General features: G+C 40.3%; 1 protein-coding gene across 3 annotated transcripts in view; it reads left to right on the plus strand.

Moving 5' to 3' along the window:
* Positions 1 to 23,208, plus strand: part of kcnab1a (potassium voltage-gated channel subfamily A regulatory beta subunit 1a) — a 134,828-nt gene that overhangs the window by 98,000 nt on the left and 13,620 nt on the right. For all 3 annotated transcript variants that reach the window (XM_080288532.1, XM_026191253.2, XM_026191254.2), the window contains exons 2-6: positions 2,726 to 2,769; positions 14,572 to 14,609; positions 20,744 to 20,823; positions 21,373 to 21,417; positions 22,881 to 22,925. In XM_080288532.1, the coding sequence (XP_080144658.1) occupies positions 2,726 to 2,769; positions 14,572 to 14,609; positions 20,744 to 20,823; positions 21,373 to 21,417; positions 22,881 to 22,925 (252 nt within the window). The remainder of the gene's footprint in view (positions 1 to 2,725; positions 2,770 to 14,571; positions 14,610 to 20,743; positions 20,824 to 21,372; positions 21,418 to 22,880; positions 22,926 to 23,208) is intronic.

The raw sequence follows: 23,208 nt of genomic DNA on the forward strand, positions 1-23,208 counted from the left end.
GAGGCATCATCATTAATCGTCAGCAGGGGCATCCACTGACTGACTCAGCACCTCTAGTTTCTATGATCTAAATTCAAATATTGCCCTGAATAAAGGCCATAACTTTGGGCTTTTTATAAATATCCTCATTTTTTCTATAACTGGAAGCTACACATTTCTATACATTTTCTAAATTGCTTTCCTGTTCTGGGTCACCGGGAGGGCTAAAGCCTGAGTCTGTGAAGATCAGGTGAAAGACTGCAAAATGCAGCTTCCAGTCATTTACAGAAAAAGTTCTGGTCATATTTACAGTACAGACGCGTACTTAAATACGGTTTTCTGACCATAGTATTAAGAAACTTCAGTGGATGAACTTTGGCTTTGTATGGAAATCATAAACAGGTAAAAGGCGAAGAAGCAGATTCTAACCATATTTCACTATTAAAGGATAATAAAAGTGTAGTAATACAATAAAAACATAATTTATAATAACTTTTTGTTGCTGTTTACAGAGTAAAAGTAGCTCCTGTTACGTGTTGTTCAAGAGCACCTTGTTCTTAATGTCCTTTCTGGATATTTTACAGGTGTCAGAGGATTTGATGCATCATCTAAAACAGATTTTTATACCTGATTTAGTATTCTGATACAAAGGTCTCATCGGTAATGAAAAACTTAAGTAGTTTTGACAGGTGGGCCAAAATGAAAGATGCTGACAGCTGTGAATAATGCACTGCCCAATCCATAAAAATCTGCAAACCTGATGCTGTAGTGAGGCCATGATGTGTTTTAATGTAAACTTGGTTGGATTAAATTTTTTGTTTTTATTTTTTTTTACATAAACTTTCAATGAATAAATAGATAAAATGTTACATTTAGATAAAATCCACTTTATCAGCACTTTTAAGTTCTTGTATGTTGTCTGTATGGACTTGCAGTACAGGTGGTCAGAGACTTCAGTAGGAAAGATAAAAGGGATTAAGGAAGTTTTCGATATTTTCATTGTCCTGTGTGTGTGTGTGTCCTGCTTTAGGGGTTTAAAGAGTTGTGCATGCTTTCATCCCAACTTTTATACAGAGCGTACAGCAGCATGATGAACAGTGGTTCCTTTTTTGGGCTTTCAACTTTTCAGGCTGCAGAACGAACGATAAGAAGTTTTTATATAAAAATGATGACGTAGATTACAATTCCAGGTCAATTATATACTATCCTCTAAAACTACAGTGCTGTAGCAAGTACAAAAGTGCAAGCACAACATATTGTAACAGCTTCCCCCAGGAAAATCATTCACGTGTGTGTTGCCTACAGGCTGATGAATTGGAGCGGCTGTTTTATCCCTGCACCTGCTTAAACCCCAGAAGTCAGTATTAAAAGTGTGCTATGAGTATGTGTGTTGGTTGGTGTGCATTTGCATTATTATGTCCAATGGTGACTTTATCTTGATCACACACTAATCCATGGGGACACCGTGGGGTGAGAAATCTAGGTCCCCGGTGAATATTCAACTTGTATATCTGGATATGGAGGACAACAGTTTGGTTGATTAAGGAATTTAACAGAGGGCAGCTTATGTTCATGACTACCATCACTGCAACTAATTTACTTTAATCTTCTTCACATATTTTACCAATCAGATTTGTCAGCTGGGCACAAACACAGCTTCAAAAAATTTAGATAATGTTGGTAGGTGCCCACTAGATGTTTAGGGTGGAATCATTAGTTCCCATATCAGCCCTAGAAATGTGCAACTTTTACATTTACTCATCTTTGTGCTGTCCCTAAAAGAATAATTAATGCAGAGATTATTGTTATTAATATTTAGTTTTTATGTGTATTTATTCAGTCCAGTGGTTTTTTTAATGCTAAACAGAGCAAATGTCTTGAGATACTCTGCACACTGTTATCAGCGTGTCTTTGATTTGGTGGGTTAATAAGGTTGCAGGCAGCATGCTGATTTGTGCCATAAGAGGACGGTCTTATTACTTTTATACTAAAGGGATGCAAAACATACTCTGCAAGATGTATGTTAATGACATCACTAATGAGGCTATTAGAGCTCCTCAATAGTAAACACACACACACAGTTTTGACACCTTTACGATCTTTCTTTAACCTTTCATGTGTGCAAATAATCCTCACTGCTAGATGCATCTTGTTTGCACCGGTGTAGTTTTCTATTACTCTGCCAACCTGCTTTAACCCGTGTCTCTCTCTTCATCACACTGTTATTAATAACCGTGTGATTTTCTCCTCCCTGCGGATGGAAACATAATATCAAAGGGCAGCTAACCATTTTAATCAGCTTCATCATCATCTCCACCTCCTATACATCCATGCAGGTTGTATAGGAGGATTACCTGGAGACCTGGATGAGTGAAATTCATTTTAACTTTTCACAGAGAAATCAGGAAGAGAAGCGTACTGTCAAACTGTCATGTGATTATGTCAAGCAAAGCCAAATTCAGAGTCTTGTAAAAAAAAAGACCAGCTTGTTAGTCTCCAGACTGTCAGTCTGCTTGACGTTTTGCTGCATACACAGGTTAATATCAACTACAGGTGAAAATGCCTGTAAGCAGACACTGTTGAAGGTAAAGTTTGTAATCGGTCAGATTAACAACTTAGTCTCGTCTTTAAAATATTATCCACATCACCAAACATGATGCAGATCATGTTTGGTGATGTGTTCATTCCGCCGAGGTGTTTGTATTTTATCGAGACCTGACACATTTCTTTTTTCCTATTTATGCAGGAACCTTGGAAAGTCCGGACTCAGAGTATCTTGCTTAGGACTGGGTGAGTAGACTTCACTCTGCTTCACTGCCCCGCTTCTCCACATCGTCCCAAACGCAGAATGATCAGTGAATTGAGCGATTAGGTTTGACCTTTTTTCTCATAAACTAACAAACACTACTGTTGCAAACATGCACATACTAGACCAAATCACTGAGTGTCTAATCAGGTCATAGAGATGCTGTTCTGTGTAGGCTGATGGTAAAATTTTCTTACTTTGCTCTTAGGTTCAATGTAGTCCCACACAAAACCAGTGGCCTGCATTCCTATTTCTGTCACCATGTAGAGCTCTTAAAACAACAGAAGAACCTTTTTTTTTAGGTATACACAAAAATATAACAAAATGTTTTCTACATCTTGTATCGGTTGAACTCCGAGGAGGACTCCTGTTGCTGAAACACAGAGTTGGCTAAATAAAAAGCAACAGCAGCCTGGAGTATATAACCCCTAAATCACAAGACAAACAGTATAGCTATAGTTTTACCAGTGAAGAGAAACTGTATGTAGGCCTGCAAGATAAATGGACACAACAGTGACATAAGCATAACTGTAAAAGAGAACAAATACAGAAGCTGAATTAACCTAAAAATTGAACTCTTGGTAAGAAAACGGTGAGTTTGCTGCTTTGATTTATGGCTTGACTTCCATTGATTGGAAGGATTTTGATTCGTGGCCCACTCTTCCAATTTATTTTTGATGCTTTGATAAATACTGTAGTGGTTTACACATTCAACTAATGAAGATTTCCAGTTCAATCCTGGGAAGAGACACAAATCCATTTGGGGGTTATGTGAGGAAAGGCATCCAGTGTAAAGGTCTTCCAGATCACACACATGGAGCTGCTCGCTGTGGAAAAGAAGAGAGCAACTCAACTATCATCTAATATAATATTAGTGTTAAAGTGTTTTTTTTTTCATTTCTTACAAGAAAAATATATACTCTAGTTTATTTGCTAAACATTTGTCCAGCTTGAATGCCAACCCACGTATTTAAACACATAATATATTTAATTTCAGTCCAGCTTTTGAAGTTATAGAGAAACTAGAGATCATTACCAACTCAGATTCACAGAAGCTAAAATATTTATTATTTTTTCCTGTCCAATTTTTTTGTGGAAGTCCTCTGATATTGCACACACTGATCCAGTCGCTGCACTCTACCATCATTTATAAATAAGTCATGTATATTCTCATGAGTCCTTCTCCACCACTAACATCCTACCAGTTAGAAAGGGAAACTTGGGTTTGTTTAAAGCTAAGGGCCGTGCAAATAAAACTACATATAATGATGAAATGCCTTAATCATCTTTAGTGTACCTATCAGAAACATTTTTGCAGAGGTGAATATAAATTGATGGCATGTGCAACAGGAAAATAGTTTGTAACAGTTTGACAATAGTTAAGGAGTACTGGTGGCTCTTACTCTTAAGGTGGTCAAGCAGCGATCATCAACAAAATCATATCAAAACTTACAGTGTGTTTTCTAGAGTAGTAGTAGATACAAGGTGTGATCGAAAAGTTCTGGGATCAGGTGCATCAAAATCGATCTGTACCTGATTTAAGTTTGGCCGATCTCCCAGTAAAGGTCATGATCACGAGCAAGCCTAGCTTTCAGCAGGGCTGCTATTTTCAGCTCATCTGGCTGAAGGAGTGATGACCTCAAGGGTTGCTACTCCTTTAGTCCCGGTCAGATTTTATTGAAACTTGCACACAATATTCTTCTAATGGTTTTTCATCTAAACTGTGCTCAGATCAAGGTCACATTTTTCATTTTGCAGTCAATAATTTGTGAATTGTGGTGGATTCAGGGCCAGATGAGCTCCTACATCATTAATGTTCCGGTTAGATTGCTTCCTGTCCCATTCTGACCACCGCTGTGCACTCAAAGCTTCAGCAGAGAGCAAACACCTGGCCTGAATTACTCTTGGACATTCATGTCTGGTGATGAAAGCTGCATCTTCATCTGTGAGTGAGCAGCTTTTTTAGCATTTTAAACACACTTTGTAGTCGCGGTTAAACAGAGTTTTCTTTACCTGCGTTCGTTATGTTTTTGACACACTGATGTTGTTCCTTAACTATTTGTCAGTTGTCCCGACTTCTCATGTTCATAAAAAGTGCTGCCGATCTCAGAGACGTCAAGTCGACCCAATTTGCTTTCTTGATTCCATTTTCCAGCTGTACCTTCACAGCCTAAACTGCACGTCTGGTTCAAGACACTGGCTAATTTTAGCCTTACGATACATGCACCACTTGTGATGCTTGATTGACATGAAACAACACTGAATGAAACAGTTTCTAGGTTATTTGAGACGATTCCACTCAAAATGTACTGTGGTTATTTTTACTTCACTTGGATATTTCCCGATAGAGATCGCAGGAGGAAAGTTTCTCTGTGCTTGTGTCTCGGGTTAATATAGATCCATAAGGCATTAATTTTTCTCATGGACTTTTTTCTCTCCTTTCACCCGAGCTGGTTGAGGCAGACTGCCACCCACCCAGAGTGTGAGGTCTCTGCTTATTACATTTTTTCCCCCCAAACACTTTCTTAAAGGGATCATTAGATTTTAACTAAAGCAATCAAGATGTAATTGAAGACTTTCTGTTTTAATTCAAGGGCTTTAACAAAAGTGTTGCATTAACTGTTTAAGAATTACAGTTAATGCAATAGCAGAAATTCATCAAAGCAGAATTCATCAGTCAGAATCTGATGTTTAAAACAAGCATTAGGTATTCAACTGTTGTAGGTTTAGCTGCTGAGGTTTATCATGTGATGCCACGTGCCCATTAGTCAAGAATGTGGCCAATATGGTGGTTTTTGTCTGTCACTGGATAAAATCTGTCGCAAAGAAGGTTGCTGCATCAAAAACCTCTTAGATCTTGCTTTGGTTGCAGGAAATTGTCATAGTTGTCTGTAGTTTCTCATGTATCTGTAAATACCCACTAATTTTTAGCCCAGCGGTAGTAAAATTTGAGAAAGTTCATTGCAAAGTGGAAGTGGGATAGGTTCACCTTCAGAGTAAAAGTTGCACGTTTGAAACATGTTGGATGCGGCGCTTAGGCACAGCTGTTACATTTTTTTGCTTTTTCTACTTTGCATTGTCTGTTTCACAGTTTCGCTACAGCTCCCAAAGTAGCTGGAGGGTGATTAATTTGGTGGCTGCGACATGCTAGCTACCAATGCAATCACGTGGAGGATTTTGTCAGCCGGCTGGGGAATACTCTTTTTCCCCTGGTGTCAAGTGGTTTCCAGATGGTCACAGACGACTCTCTAGGCTTGTGGAACTGGAGCCTCATTCACTTGATCCTACATTGTCGCCATGGTTGTCGTACATTCAAAATGGCGGATGAGTTAACGTGGCTAGTGGTCACGTGTCTGCAAAACCTCAAACCTTTTGTTGGGCGACAAAAATGACTGCAAAGGCTAAATCAAATGTGTAAGTTTTTGAAGTATCATTAAAAAGTATCTCATGCCATTCATACTGTATATTAAGAGGTGTTTATGTGTAGTATACTATGTATATACTATACAAACATGCACCACCTTTAATTTTAAGGTGACACAGCTTGCTGAATGGATTTTTTAATAAATATGCAGCTGACAGAAAATTATTTTCCAGGGACGCCTTTGCGTGCAATGCAGAACTTTTACTTGTGTGGCTTTAAGGTTTGGCTCCTCCTCAGGACGATGCTGAGGGCTGCTGCCTCAGGTGGTTCATGGAAGATTGAGATGTCTGATTCAAACTGGCTGAAATCCACAGTGCAGAAAAGGTCAGCATAATGCTAGCTACCTGCCACACGCTGCGCGCAGGCCAGACATGATGCTGGCAGGGGAGGGGGGGGAAGAGAGACGGCAAAGGGCAGGATGCTAAATTGTGTTTCATTGTCACACTTGATGGTAGAGAAAATAGATGAGGATGTAATGGGTGTACGCTGTGAGAGACTTGTCTGTAGCTATTCTCATAGCTCTACTGTACTGTCAGACCAAAGTTCATCAGAACAAAATATGATGACACACTCAGTCAGTCATGTTAAATCATGGCTGTCAGTTTGCAAAGTTATGACGATGCCATGGGGGATACACAGACTTTTTAAACATGTGGTTTAAGCAGTTGAAAATGTTTTCCCACCTGTTTACTGGCAAATCCTGAGATCTCATCAGTTTTAAACTGTAAATAATCCTGGTTTTCACACTGAGACATTAGATCCATACAGATGAGTTAATCACGTCAGTTTCAGTGATTCAGTGATTTTATCTTTGCTGCACTCTTAACCAAGGACCCAGGGCTGCTTTTAAAAGTTAGAAACTGCTCAACTTGGCCAAAAAGAAGTGTGTTTTAGATAAAGCGTCCAAGAGTTATGTAACAATAAAGGAGCAAATTGACCTTGACACGGAGTGGCTGACTTCACACTGCAGCTACTGCAAAAATAATGACTGCTGCTGTGTTTAAGATTCAGAGCAACACTGCTGAGGTGCACTTAAACAAAAGAGGAGAAAAGCAACATTTTCGATATATTTAAGGTGTAATTGCAGTACTGCAAATAAAACATAAATAATAAAGTAGAACAATTTCAGTTTCCATTACTAGGATAGATCACTATTATATTCAATTTGCTGAGGTTATTTTTTTCAGATAAACTTTACAATTAATTCAAATATTTGGAAAAAGTGTCATTGTCATCAAAATCAGGTTGTGTTAACGTTTAATGCAGATATTTGATTAAGAACATGATTTTTTTTGTAACTGAGGGATTCGATTAAGAACACTTAGCATAGCTTGTTTCCAAGCTGTTTCCTTGTGCTTACTCAAAATGTAAAAGATAACCTGCACCACAGATGAATTAGCATTCCCAACAAGTCCAATTCCCAGGGACACAGTGCAGTTTGGAGGGAGAGCTGAGAAGACAAGAACGAGGAAAGTCAAGAAAAAAAGAGGAAAACAAACAACATAACTGCTAACTGTCTTTGTTTAGCAGTTTTGCCCTTGCTCTGCCAGTCTCCATCGCTCACTGTCTTTATCTCTGTGGACCGCGCTTCTTCCCTCCTCATCTCCAATCCTTTCTCCATCCAAACTCTATTTTAACACTAGAAGGATGTAGAAGGATGAAATCTGGAGTGTGCAGTGAGAGCGTTTAATGACATGTGCGTATGTTTCTGTGCAAATCTTTTAGGCACTTTTTAATCCAAAATGTGACAAATGAAATGTTAGCTCATCCGGACAATGAGCTAATGAGCATGGTAAGGTGTCCACATTTCTGTCTACAGTTGTCAAGAAATAACTACATAACATTATAACATTATGACCACAGACAGGTGAAGGGAATGACACTGATTGTATCTCCATCATAGCACCTGTTAGTGGCTGGGCTATATTATGGAGCAAGGGAACATCTTGTCCTCAAAGTTGTGTTGGAAGCAGTAAAAATGGACGAGCGCACGGATTTGAGCGAGTTTGACAAAAGGCCATATTGTGATGGCTAGATGACTGGGTCGACTGGGTCAGCGCATCTCCAAACTGCAGCTCTTGTGGGGGATTACTGGTCTGCAGTGGTCAGCATCTATCAAAAGCGGTCAAAGGAAGAACCGTGGTGAACCAGCAACAGGGTCACGGGTGGCCAAGGTTAATTGATCTGCATGGTGAGCAAAGGCTGGCCCGTGTGGTCAGATCCAACAGACGAGCTGCTGTAGCTCACATTGCCAAAAAGGTTTATGCTAATTCTGATGGAAAGGTGTCAGAATGCACAGTCTGTCGCTGTTTGTTGTGCATGCGGCTGCATAGCCACAGAGCATTCAGAGTGCCCATGCTGACATCTGTTCAGCACTGGATCACGAAACAGTGGAAGAAGTTGGCCTGGTTTGATGAACCATGTTTTCTTTCACATCACTTGAATAGCTGGGTGAGTGTTACCCGGGCAACACCTAGCACTAGGATTCCCTGGTGGCTGTGACCTCTTCCCAGAGCTCAGTCCAATCCATGGAGGCCCCACCTCGCAGCTTAAAGGACCTGCTGCTGACATCATCCTGATACCACAGCACACCTTCAGAGGAATGGAGTCCACGACTCGACGGGTCAGGGCTGTTTTGGCAAGTGCAAAGATTTGAACAAGTTTGTTTCACAGCACTTTACTGATAAGTGTAAGATTTAAAAGTGCCTTAAAAGTACTCCACGGTATTGGTCATCATAAAATATATTTGGATCTTAGATATACTTAATCATTAAAAATAATTATTCTCTCAGAACACTCATAAAAGGCATAAAGGTTCATGATTTGGATTTTCATGAAGACAGGAAACTCCAGTTATTTAGAAATTGTTCTGCAGTCCTCAGTTTAAGTTTGCTCAGTCTAGCTGACACACACTAGTGTGCAGGGACATTTCTGTTGCAGTCCTATTCAAGTTCTAAAGAACTGAATTGAAACTCAGCACGAGTATGCAGAAGCTCTGTGCCTGTGCAGTTACAGCAGGCAGTGCAATGATCACACCACCAAACAAAGCTCACTTTGCAGTGTTTTCAGATTAATCTGTCTTTTAACGACGTGCAAACAAGTGGGAAAAAACTGTTTATTAATCCAACACTACTCAGCGAGTTCTGCCTCCTATTTTTCCTGGCAGCCTTCCACAATAAGAAACTGTTTACACACTCTCACTGAAGCTGACAGTTAAATATAATCTGTTTATTAGTATCTGAAGCTCAGTTTAATCAGTTATTTCCATCCCACTAACAATTAATCAACCTCTTCCACATTCAGTCAAAGCCTAATGTCATGTTAGCTCAATTTATTTTCATATGAAACTGAAAAAGTCACAGACCGTGTAACGACTGTCTGCAAATGTAAAAACCTCTCACCAGTTAATGGAAAATGAATAGATTTTTAAAAAAAGGTGATTATCACAAGTGAGAGACCTGGAGGCTGGATTAACTGATAGGTGATTAGTGAATTCATCGCATCCTCTCAGTGTTGACTGTCTGCTGCTGCAGATAAACCATTATCTCTTCAGTCAGTGAGAAAGCTAACAGAGTGCCTATAGGGGTCTGCAGTGGCCTCACTATGCTGTCAACACACACTGGCTCCAGCAGTGCTGATTGGTTGTGGAACATGGAAAACAGAGTGTTTGTGGAAACCTATTTTTAGTTGCTGACAAAACCAAAAATAAAGTCGATGCAGAATTCATGATCAGCATTATTTGAGTCTTCAGCACTTCTGTGTGAACCCAAAAACTTTGTAATCTGTCATCTCGCTCATAGCACACAATCCAGGACCTTTTTTTTCCCCTTTAAAGCCTGCTGCACTGATGCGGCACAACTGATTGATGAATTCTTAAAATGGCTCTCCTGGAAAATCCTGCAGTGTTTAAGACAGGAAGAGGTCGGACCTCTGTGTGCGTGTCGCCGTGCCGCCGAGATTAACAGATTAACTTTGACTTGTACTTTCATGCAATTCAATGAAAATGATCACCTTTATTAGTTCAGCCTCAGTAATCAGTCATACTTCGCCATGCAACACTTAAAGTTTCCTCCTACTTTTCACTCAAGTCCTCTGTGGCTGTAACCTTGGTCTTCAGGTAGTGATATAACCACTGCCAACAAACTGCATCTGATGATCTGAGCTGGCTCTTGCTGATCATCTTAGGAACAAGAGATGAGGCAGTTTATGACAAATGCCTTTTTTTAAGTTCCTGTATTTCTAGAATTTATATATATATACTTTCTTATGTTGTTGGCTTGTTCACTACCTGTGAGCCACACTGTAGCCAAAAGAGTAGACAAGGTAGAAATAGATATGGATTTAACAGGAGACGAAGGATGAAAATCAATAAAACTTGTGCAGGAGACAAAGGCATAAAACTGGAATGAAAATAGGTCCAAAGGAGTCTGTGTGTGTGCGTGTGCGTGTGTGTGTGTGTGTGTGTGTGTGTGTGTGTGTGTGTGTGTGTGTGTGCGTGTGCGTGTGTGTGAGAGAGAGAGAATGAGTTTTTCTTTGTGTTTGTGTGTATGTATTATAAAAATAAAAGGCACCATACAAGGTATAAAATACAGGTCAAAATACCAAAAAACATGCATATCTAGCTATGCATAAATATGCATATGCCTCAGTATGGAGGTTCATATCCATACATAAATATGGTTATTAACTGATTTTAGACATTTAAATAGCCCCACAGTGTGTTGTTGGAAGGACCAGGGGATTTTTGTTAGTTTAATATACTCACTTCAAACTTTCAGTACCTTTGCTGATTCAGCCTTTCCATTTGCAGCCAGAAAGGTTCAAAATACTGAAAAGAAGAGTGAAGAGGTCGGTTTAAGTGAGACAGAGAAATGCTTCATCTAAATTTGTGCCATCCATCACACTGCCAGGCACCGGACTTGGGTCCACTTCTGAGAAATTTAGGTTAAAAGGACTCACACAAAGCTCTTTCCACAAAGCTGCTTATATTCTCATCATATTCCTCCCCTTTAACTTCTTCTTGCGATCGTATTGGTTTATTTTGGTTTTACTTCACCTGCTTTTTGAAAACAAATTCTAATCTGATAGAAAAGGTCGAGGAAGCCGAAATGAGAAAGGCCTTTAGACTTATGTCTGTTCCATTATTATAAATGTTACCGATTTGTTTCTTGATGTGAACAGTTTTTAGGTTTAGAAAAAGGCTCTGCAAGGTTATCAGGTTTATTATTGTTGCATAGCAACATCAAGTGACTCTTCCAGCACTTTCCACTGGCAGCTGCAAGAAAAAAAAAAGAGGAAAAAAAAAGAAAGCTTGTCTTTTTTCAGGGCTTTAATTTCCATCAAACAGAAACGTCAGCTGGATCTCGGAGAGCAGTGGCCTTGACACTAGAGCTCCGCAGGGTTTTCATCCCACGCTGAGCCTCAGACACAAAGCCCAGAGCAGCCACTGGACATCGTCAGCTGTGATTACATTTCCACCATGCTGGAGACAGCTTTAAGGGATGATTGAGCCCACACACACACAGACACACACAACGTCCAAATGTCGACACGGATATTACAACACACAGCGGCGAACTTTATGCGCACGTGTTGATAAGAAATGACCCGCGCTGTACATACACTGTATAATAAGGATTAGCCCTCATGACTGCACCGCAGGTACACTCGAGGCGTACGGAAGCTGCCATGGTAACATGTGTTAAGGAAGTCTAAAAGCAGCTTTTTCCCACCCGCCGCTGGCGTCACTTCACCCAGGCTCCACCTCTGCTTAAAAAACTTTTGATGATGATGTATGTTTAAACCCCATCTTTTTTTTAGCTCCTTATTAAATCAGTTTCATTATGCACCAAAAAGATCCAATACATCCTCCGGGGGTCATCTGTAAGTTAAACCTCAGTGGAGTTGATGCTGCTGCAATGTATGGAATAATGAGCTGTAGGATATCAAAAGCATCCTGCCTGTTGGGAATGAAGAGTTTCTTCTCATTTCCCGACGCTTTCTCTGAGGTTTATAAATTGTTTCATGACAGCCGAGCTGCTGAGGTCAACAAGGCCTGAAGAAGAAAGACTGCGTGTTCACTTGGTGTGAAATTGGGACCACTAGAGCACGGAGTGGGCAAGAGAATGACGATATAATACATTTAATAAAAAAGAGAGCAGAAATAGGTGGAGACTAGCATGGCCCGGAGGTAATTAACAAATATCCTAAGAAAGAGAGTGATCGGTTGGCTAGTTGGTTGGAGGGGTTGCTTTATTAGCCTCATCACTATTGGAAATGAATACTGAGAGAAAGATAGAAGGACACACCATGTTCTCTGTGACTTACTGAAAGCAATGTTTGTACTAAAAATGATCAAAATGTATAGGTCAGTACATGAAATTCACGTGATCCAAATAAAATGTTTATATGTGTTACAAAAAGAGATCAGTGAGTATGAATAGATTAATAAAATCTAACTGATGCTTGTGAAATGTGTTATGTTCTGGATCAGTATTGGCACTGAAATCGTCCTCTGTGAAGCCCATTGTAAAACTGAAGTACATAGTTGGACTGTGTAGGTCCAGGTGTTTTCAGTCCCATTGTCACAGGTGTATAAAGACAAGCGTGTAGCCATGCAGTCAAGGCTTTGTGAAAGAATCAGTCCTCCTAAAGATCTCACTGAATTCAAGCGTGGAGATGTAATCGGATGCCACTGTTGCAGCAAATCAGTTTACGAAATGTCTCGGTCTCCTTCAGAGAAGCTGGATGAGGTGGCTAGGGATAGAGGTCTGGCTTTCTCTCCTTAGACTGCTGCTGCCCGATGGATGGATGGATGGATGGTTGGTTGGTTGGTTGGTTGGATAAATAACTTTAGGAACTACAGTAACTTAGCCATGGAGTGCTAGACCCTGTAAAGGTAGAGAGTGAGGTTGTGGAGAGGTGCACAGTGAATGAAAGTGACCAATGTTCTGCTGGCTCAGGAACTGCAGAGCTCTAAATCTCCTCTGGCATTAACATCAGTACAAAAACTGTACACAAGGAGCTTCGTGGCATGGATTTGTCATACTTTTATTCATATAGTGTATGAATAAAAGTATTACCAGTGGAAAAGTTTGGGGAGTGGGGGATGGGGTTCAGGATTATTATTTCTCTTAAATTTCTGAATATTTTAAAGATGTTATGTAAAATAGAAGATAGCAAAAATGTGACCTTCTGTTTAACTGTTTAACTGTCTGAACACATTGTCTTTCATAAAGTGGTAAACTTTCTTCAGCCTTTCTTAATGCCCTTGTGATACATTTGCATTAGGTGACTGTAGCTGCTTGTAGGGTGATTGTGGCGCAGGAGTAGAGCTAGACAGAAAGCTCACTGATGCAGTAAAAAGTGTATGAATGTGTGAATGAGACAGGTTGTAAATAGTGCGTTGAGTGCTAAGGTAGACTAGAAAAGTGCTATTTATGAACCTGTCAATTTACGATTTGGTGACCACGAAAAAACATAATTAGTTATGAAATGTTCCACCAGGGTTTTCTGGTGTTTAGGCTGAAATTGCGATGTTTATTCATGCATGGAATTCAACACATTTTGAAAAAGCAACAGAAGACTGGCAAAGTTGTGCAATGCCTAATCACCATTTTATCCGACACGGTCCATTTTTGGAAGTTTCCTTTAGCTCAATTTAGGAAAAAATATGTGATGACAGTTTCCATGGACCTGCTGCCAAACTTCACAGGTGAACTGCCTCATATCTTGTCAGGCAGCCCAGATTTTCTTGCAACTACCAAAATACACATAAGCCTTTCTGCATTAACAGGTGAGCAGCAGACACTTTACTGATATAGAAAGGTGTTCCTGTCTCTCTGTCTGTCTGGCAGAGTGGGACCCTTTCAGATAGCTAAAACTGTTTTCACTCAATCTGAATAGAAAGCTATGTGCATAATTCCCTGAGGGAATGTGCTGAGGATTTAGTGTCTCCTCTGGTTGTGGCGGCTCAGCCTTTTGTCTGGCTTATCGGTATTGTCTGCGGGACAATCGGGACTGTGGCGTCATTATTCTCACATTCACAAGCACACGAGGACAGGGGATGCAAGGTCTTCCAAATATGCACGGCCGTAGCAAACGAACAGTCATCAGTAAAGACAGAGAGGGCTAACAGGGGCTCACACTAGGTGATACTTCAGTACTGAGCAGCAGCTCTAAACAGGACAGATTTTTCTCTTGGGAACTTGACAGCCTCCCTCGAATGGTGTCACAGCCCCGGGATTAGTTCTGTTTACTTCACGATATCAAACAAACACACACACACTGACACAGACAGAGAGGGCTGACAGTAAAGAAATGTTCCCTAACGATGAAATGTCTCTGCCTCTCTTCCCTCCAGGTACATGGGTGACATTTGGAGGACAGATAACAGACGAGGTATGAAACACTTTCCTTTATTTTACATGTCTACTTGATGTCAGTGCAGTCTGCGCATTGATTACACTGATGTACAGTGTATGGCACATTAGACTGGTTGGTGTGGCTTCTTTTTTTACCTATTAAATAATGACACAACTTTTTTGCCTGTCAAATGTTTAAATGCAATTAAATATGCTATATAGAGAAAGCTGCCTTACTTATGGATGAAACAGCAAAAAAGGGTCCAAGTGCACTGATATAGGAAACTGATGAGCCATAATAGACAATGTAGCTTAAAATTACACTCACATCACTGCCCACTCGCCATAAAAAAGGAATGAATTCAAAACTGAATTCCCTTTGAAAATTACCAACAAAGTCAAAAAAGGCTGCAGGCCAAGACAAGTTGGCAGCATTCGAGGTAGAGTGGTCATCCGTAGCCATTTCTGTTCTCCGCTGTTTTATTTCTTGTTTAAAAAAGAAAAAGATGCAATCTTTTTTGGGGGGGTTTGAATCAGAGTAAATACAGATTGACACTGTAAATGATCCACGGCAGAGGAAACGACATGTCCATGTTTTGCAGCGTACTTTATTAACACACGGTTGCTGTACAAACGCAGTCGGCTGCAGCTCCGCAGCTCACAACCCGACACATACTAACAACAACCATTACAGCAGGACCCAGTACAGACTTAAAGTCGGCGAGGCGTGATTGCGGATGCTGCTCAGGTGCGTCCGCCTCCCCTGCAGACCACGCCCCGCCACTGACACTTCCAGTTATTCTTTTTCCTGTGTCGTATTTATTTGAAAGTCTGTAGGATCCTGAAGCAGGTGCAGCTGTGTAGTCCTCCAGGAAGGTTAATTCTTCTAACTACAATCCATCAAACAAAATACAAAGGAGCAAAAACATAATCTGGTGAAGGGATTTTCCATTCTGTACAACAGTTAGAGTCATAAGTTCACCAAAGAACTGTTACTGTGGGACATCTGTCAGGACTGCTTTTTTCTGACTGAGTGGTGTCACAGTTAACCTTCAGCACACCATACTGACAGAGCCCTCTAACACCCACAGGCTCAATTACTCCACAGTTTCACTTTGTATTGCTTTATTCCTTTAAAGTCACAGCCTTCACCGATACCTCAGGTTCGATGAGTCGCGTTGTTTGGAACGCAACACTTTGGTCCACACAGGACAGAAAAGGTCAGCATGATGGCTACGTGTGCACACCGAATTCTCCTTTGCACTTATGCTGATGAACTCTAACGTGCTCTGATGTTGCCCCTGGGGTCCCGGTCTTGGTCACCGCACATACGCACATATGCACACACTTAAATTGACACAGAAGAGAACAGCGCTCACCCAGGGGTACGCAGAAGCACCAAGCTTATGTAAGAGTATTATTTTTCTTTCCTTAGGGTTGCTGGCGTTGACTTACTTGGTACCCTCACTCAAAGCTTAGCACCCTTTCCCCCTTCCATTATCCTGAACGTCCGCAGTTCTGTGTCAGTAGCATCACTCAGACTCTTCAGGCTGTGACAGCTGGGAGTGTTATGATAAATTCTGGCTGGCTCGTGTGAACGTGGTTTTAAATTTTTAAATCTTCTCTGTAAAGTGATCTATGGTAGGAACAACCAGAAAAAGAAGCTGGTAGGGCAGACAGAGGGTCTCGATGGACATGCAAAAGCAAGAGAACTATCATTACATGCAGTGCTGGTAGGTTAACCAGTCCTCCAGTGCCCTGTTCAATGTCATTGTCATCAAGTCTGCCCTAAATTGCTAAAACGTCCTCAGCAGGGTTCAGCGTCCCTGTCCTCATTAAGAAATGCACAACAACTGTAGCACACAAACGGAGATAAAAATGCATAAAACACTAATATTTTCCCTTTATTTGTATTCAGAATAATCGTGTAATAACATTATTGATATAGATTTTCTAACGCTGGGCAATTTTTGGAGAGCGCGTCTTATCAAAGCGCCTCATCCTCGTCTTAACGATAACACATTCCCAGACAGGCAGGAAGTTCGTGGCGCTGATATTGCTTACTCATTCAAAAAGGGCAAAAGTGGATCCATAAATCATAAAGTGAATTTGAAGACGACGTCTCTTGTTCGTGTCAACGTCGATGCAGTGAGTTTGAAAGGGGAGGAGGCAGCGCAGTCATAAAATCCTCGCTCAAGGTTGTGTGGGTTGTATGTGGGAAGCTGCTGCGGCCTTGATTCTGAGGTTGTGTGGAAATAAAAAAATAAGTCAATTTTTTTTCTTATTATATTCCCTCCGTCTATGGAAATCCAATTGTCTTCCACCTTTTGTGCGCCTGAAGAAAAAAAAAGGGGTAAAAAGGAGGAGAGAAGCCTGAAGCCACCCATGTGTTCCTGCAACTTCACAGTGACTCAGTGTTTGACTACAGGAGGAGGTTTTTATTTTATAGACGTGCTGCTTCTGCAGTTTCTGCCTGTTTGTTTTTTTAAAGCATCCCATCATTTGAAGGCCCTCACTCATATTCAGTTCATCTGAAATGCCTAGAAGTCAAAGCAGAAGTGAGTAAGCAGTGATGCTTCAACACCACTGCAAACTTTCTGACTTCACAAATGTCACTTTCAGCTCTTTGGCAGCGACTGGCCTGTTAGCATGTTGTGAGACTCGTCATGAATAAGCAGCCACCCTGAAACTATCGCTCATGTTCTGGTTTAATTCAGTCTGTCCTTGTAACGCTCTCTTCTGCATGTTTCAAACTCTACCAGCAAATAAATGTCAGCTTTAAGTTGTCATCACTTTTAAGTTATGCAGTCCATCTATTAGCTTCTTACTTACCTCATCCTTCATCCTGTAGCTGTTATCTTACCTAAGACCTCCATTCATTCACTTTATTGAAAATGACTCTCCGGTGTGGCCAACAGTTCTGGCATGAGGTTGCTTCCCTGTTTGCACTCAGCAGAGACCAATAAGGGAAAGAACATGCTTTTCATATTCTTTGTAATCCCTCTTCCCCAAATCTTTCTCTCCTTAAGTGACATCTCCTTTCTCTAACCTCTCCATTATCCAGCTCCATCTTTTTATTCTGCTCTGTTTGTCTGATGGCAGTCCAGGGCTCGGAGACTGAATGAGCCATTTTGAAATGTGGACACTGTTATGTCCTTCCTTTATTTCCTTTCCTAGCTGTTCACTGAACCTTATCTGAAAGCAGTGGATTTGCATCTGATGCATTTCTATAAAAGAAGAAAAACAAAAACAAGAAAAAAATTAAATATATGAATATATTGTATTGATGTTGGTTATACTAGGCTGAGAAAAAAAACACTTATAAAATTACTTTTCAGATAGGGAACAGAACAAAATGCTGTTTGCTGTAAAGAATCATTAAAGACTGGATATAAAAGATGGGCATGGCTCCAGTTGTGGTTATTCCAACTTTTCCTCTTTCTGAGATGATTTTCTTAACTTAATATTCTTAAAATATTATTTTATTTAAAAAAAATTAATTGAACTTTAAAATGCTACACAGGATTTTTCAAAATAAAGTGCTCTGCTACTAGAAAGAGGTGCAAATAAGAAATAAATGGAAATAAATTTTACCCGATGGTGGTTCTGAATATTTTACCTAAACAAACAGAAGCAAATGCAACACATTTATGTAACAGAACAAATTTCAGACTCGTTTTGACCAGTAATGAGACAACGACCTTCTTTGTTTTCTAAAAATGCTTTGATCCTGTCAGTGCTTATACCGAGGCTCACACCAAGGCTCCTGGCTTTTGGTTGTCTCTGAACTCTTGTTGGGTTTAGCTTTAGCTACTTTTTCCCCTTTTAGCGTCTTTAAAATGTCTCTATTTACGGAGATGAGGGGATTAGGTGTCTGGTTAGGTTTGTCATTATAAACATTTTCACGCTAACACTTTTTTATCTCAACTCAGAGTGAAGCGCTTTTGTGCTAACAACATATTAGCATATAGCCGTGAGTGTGAACTGGGCCGATTAACAATCAGTCAGTCTCAGACCTCGGCAGGTAGATCGGGACGCCTTCAGTGCCTCCTGAATTTTTTTGATTTCTCTGTCAGGTCCACTTGTCACTCTAAAGCTGGTGATGTCCAAAATGCTGATCTTGAATCAATAAACTAAATGACTGTTGTCATGGTAGTACATGTGTCTTTTAAATACAGTCTGTAGGGTGCACCAATCTGAAACACTGGATTCGTTTTTTTCAGTCATGGCATAACATCATTCATGTATGGATAACTGGACAGATAACTGAGAGAAAAGATTACAGGATTTGATGACTCGCCCAGGTGGTTCTGAAAGTGTTTGCCACTGCAACACTAGAATAAAGAGTCAGCAGCTGCACAATTCTTCTGATTCGTTGTAGTTTTAGCAGCTAAAACTACTCAGTATTATGTTGGCAGGAGATGGAGAATGCCTCTCTCTTTTCCTGCTGTAGAGGAACACCACTTGGATTCCTGCTTTGCTGCTACAAGTAAAAATGCCATTTTAAGACTTTCCACAGCTGGCAATTTCTCCATTGAGAACAGGTGCTGCTGTTTCAACAGGTGATGCTACATTATCTCACCAAGAATCCTTTCTGGGGCTTGCGGTTAACTTTAAAAATGGATTTTAAAGTATAAATGACTGTTTTCAGCTTTGCCTCCGAGCAAAAAGCCCATGTGGGAGCTGCTGTAGCTACAACATCTTAAATCAGTTTACAAACGCACTTTTTATTGACTTTTATTTTGCTTCCTTTTGGTCCTTTTCCATTTTTTACGACTTTCGTTTCTTTTTGTGTGTGTTGTCCTTCATTTTATTGCCGTTCTATATTGCATTACGTTACACAGGGGATGTGCCTTCAGCATGTTCATCAAAGGAATGTTAGTTACTAATAGATACTAATAAAATCAAATTTACTATCACTGTATCACACAGAGGCTAGGAATGCTATCCCGCTTCATGCTAGTTGCAAAGTGATGGTTGAGGAAGGCTGAAAACATTTCTCAGAGGAGACGTTATCTCATTCTTCTAGAAGCAACGCCTCCACTGTCTGCCATCACACACACACAAAAACCCACACATACTGTACATGCATTCGCACAAACTCACGCACTTCACGCAGACACCTGAACACAAACACAACACAGCACACCCTTGTGTCACTACAGAACTCCACAGGGAAATGACAGTAAATTCACTTAAAGTCCTCCATGTAATAAAAGTCACCTCAGGGAAATTGGATCTCAGTTAGATGATTTATGGTCACCATGCCTGCAAATTTAAAAAAAAAAAGCCACACACAAACACACACACACTGGCACAAAGCATGAATTAACTAAAGAGAAAAGAGCTGATACGGCCGTGAAGTCGAATGATTTTTCACAGCTAATTACACTGCGGCCCTACTTACTCAATAAAATCTGAATATGAACAAACTTCCAGCGTAGCTACACACGAGTACAGTTCTGCTTGATCAAAATGGAAACGTTCACAGTCGTTCTGAACCAACAGGTGAAGCATGAATATAAAGGTGAGCGTCACTGAGGTGGTTCACTGTCACATGAGGTTCACGTAAATCTGATAACACCAAGCTTACTGACCAGCCAAGAGGCAGTCTGGCTTCTGAAGGTATTTGACTGCCATTTCTGCTCCTCTGGACGCTCTCTGTGCCTCACTTCAGCTCAGCTTTTCTTTTGTTAATATCATACTAGCCATTTTGTATGCTCTCTAAACCAGATTATGTGTTATTAAATCGCTCTCGAGATGGCGTGGTCTTTTATATTTGATATATTGAAATACGCCATTGCCTGTAACGTGCTGCGTAAAACTCATTTGCAGTTAAATAATACTCCGAGGAAGCCCTCTGGCTGTAATTCCTCAGCAGTGATTCCTAGATGAAATGCGAAGCTGCACGGGCTGATGATGTGTGTCATGTTTTCCTACTATGAAAGAGATTTGGGTAAATCTTGGACACTGTATCCGTGGAAACACATGAATATTTAAAAGGAAGATATTGATATGCAGACATAATGCGGCTCCCTCGCGGCCGATTCATCAGTAGGCGCCTGAAGAGGGAAAAAATTGTTTCTTTTTGGTAAAATAAAAACTGCAAACTAACCTTTCTGTATCCTCTCTTTTTTTTTCATGTGTGTGCTCGATCTGACCGCTTGCCAGGTTGCAGAGCAGCTAATGACGATTGCCTATGAGAGTGGAGTCAACTTGTTTGACACAGCTGAGGTGTACGCGGGCGGCAGGTGGGTGATACGCAGACCAGTGTTTTTGTGTAATGGGCTGCAGATGTCCGGCCTCGCTGTCACCAAAGTGCTCTTACTATAATATTCTCTAAACTGTTAGAAACTATGTCACGTTTAGTGTGATTATTCATGAGCTTAAAAGAAGTCCAGACATTATTCATTCAAAATTGTAGGTTTCTGTTCAGGATTGTAGCAATGTTTTGAAATTTCTTGCATGTGTCTGTTCTTTGCTTTTCTCAACCACTGCTACCGTCTCATCTGTGAGGTCTTTTTATTTGTGACCTCACAGATGAAAGTGTATGTCAGAGACCTCGTAATGCAACAGCAAGCACTGCAGTTCCAATAAAAAGACTTCTACTTGCAGGAAGTAGTATAATAAGTTTTTGAAGACCCTTTTATTACGCCGTCCAACTGCCTGGTTCATAAACAACCGGTTTGCATGCGGGCCTCTTTTGTTCCTCACTGTACTGTGGGCCGATACTGTGGAAGGAATGTTTATGATTTCAAAGTGCGATTTAATAACAACGCTTCGTTTATATTGCCTCGCAGGGCCGAAATCATTCTAGGAAACATCATCAAGAAGAAATGCTGGAGGTAATGGTGACATTAAAACGTATGATTGCTCCAATACTTCTGCCTGAGAGAGAAACATGGAGAAGGATGATCTGTGTGTGTGTGTGTGTGTGTGTGTGTGTGTGTGTGTGTGTGTGTGTGTGTGTGTGTGTGTGTGTGTGTGTGTGTGTGTGTGTGTGTGTTGCAGATGAAAGATGCATGAAACTGTGTTTTGTTTTTTCTTTTTTCTTTTACAGTGAGGAATTGTGTTTTGTCTCAAAGGAAAAAAAGGAAAAAATAACTTTTATTAGTATTAATTCCTGCCTTATCATCATAGTTTTGTTTTTCTTTTATTAAATGAAGTTAAATGTCTAGTTCATGGACAATACAGACACAATACAGCAGCGCGAAATAGCTTCCACATGAAAGTCTGCCTGCAGGCATTTTTTCCACAAATTTAAATATTCTTTTTATGGACTTATTTAAACATGCTCATTTTTTTATTATTGATCGGCTCTGTAGGAGACGGGGAGAAGAGGAGTTACAGTAACATCAAAGGAAGCTCAAATATTGCACATTTATATGTCTGAGTGCAAAAGAAGCTGCACAAAAAGTCGCATTTTCAGATCATAGTGATGCGATACTGTGGGATCACCGCCTGACGTGTTTGATATGAAGCCATAACCTTAACTGAATTTGTTTTAGAACAACAGCATGTGATAAGTGATGGAGTCTCCATGCAACAATAACGCTTGCCACTCTATTAAATGAAGCTATGGAAACATGTATTTGCTAATCATTAGGTGGATTAGGCAGATCAGTGTCATGCACTGAGCTGCCTACACCAGTCTGTGAGTGCTGTCATGACAAATGGAAAGAACAAGCGCTCTACTTTACACTTCTTGGTCATATGTTGAGAATTCAGTGCCGGTAGCACTGAATAATAATTATAAAGAGCTGCAGGGCATTTATTGATTTGTCCCATGTGACTAAAGTCTGCAAACACTCTCACAGCTCCTGCATTTAATTTGCAACTCTAATGCAGTGAAACCAGAAATCGTGTTTGCTTTTGCTGCCATGTGAGATGCTGTAGAGTTTAATGATTTCACACAGCGCCAGATGTGAAATGACAAGGATGTCATCAAAACTCTTAAGCAAGACGGGCGTAGCATTTTCCCACCTGTTGCGTGGATAGCTCATTAGTCCGACAGTGTGACTAAACATTGAGGAACAACAAGACTGTGCTTTTGAATAAACAACTTAGCAAGGAGGGATGAATTAAAAATGGGAAAATAGCTGTAACAGACATAGTAATGAGGAAAGCTGCAATGTAATTAGTCTTTTTTATAATACAGAGAAAACCCCAACAATCAGATGACCCCTATGAACAAGCACTGGTCAAATGGGAAGGAAAAACTCCCTTTTAACAGGAAGAAACGTCACATTATTACAATACAGCACATTGCACTAAATTTGCCTTATCCCGCTTTCTCTTTGCTTTCTAGGAGATCCAGCTTGGTCATTACAACTAAACTGTACTGGGGAGGAAAGTAAGTAAGAAACCCTGCAAACTCTTCACTTCCATGATATGAACTGTAATATTTTTTTAGGTTGTGTTGCTCACAAATTCTCAGTAATGTATTATCTGTTTGCAAAAAAAACCCTTGCATTGCACTTCTTTCATGTGAAACATTTGCAAAGCTCTTTTTAAATCCTGCATTGTTTACACGAAGGTTGGTATCCGTCTTCTTCTTCTTCCTTTTCCTGTGTTACAACAGAAATAAAATACAAATAAAATAAAAATATGTCCTTGTGCATCTGCGCTTGCAATAC

Source organism: Astatotilapia calliptera, chromosome 14, assembly GCF_964374335.1.
Source record: "Astatotilapia calliptera chromosome 14, fAstCal68.1, whole genome shotgun sequence".
NCBI classification, from domain to species: Eukaryota; Metazoa; Chordata; class Actinopteri; order Cichliformes; family Cichlidae; genus Astatotilapia; species Astatotilapia calliptera.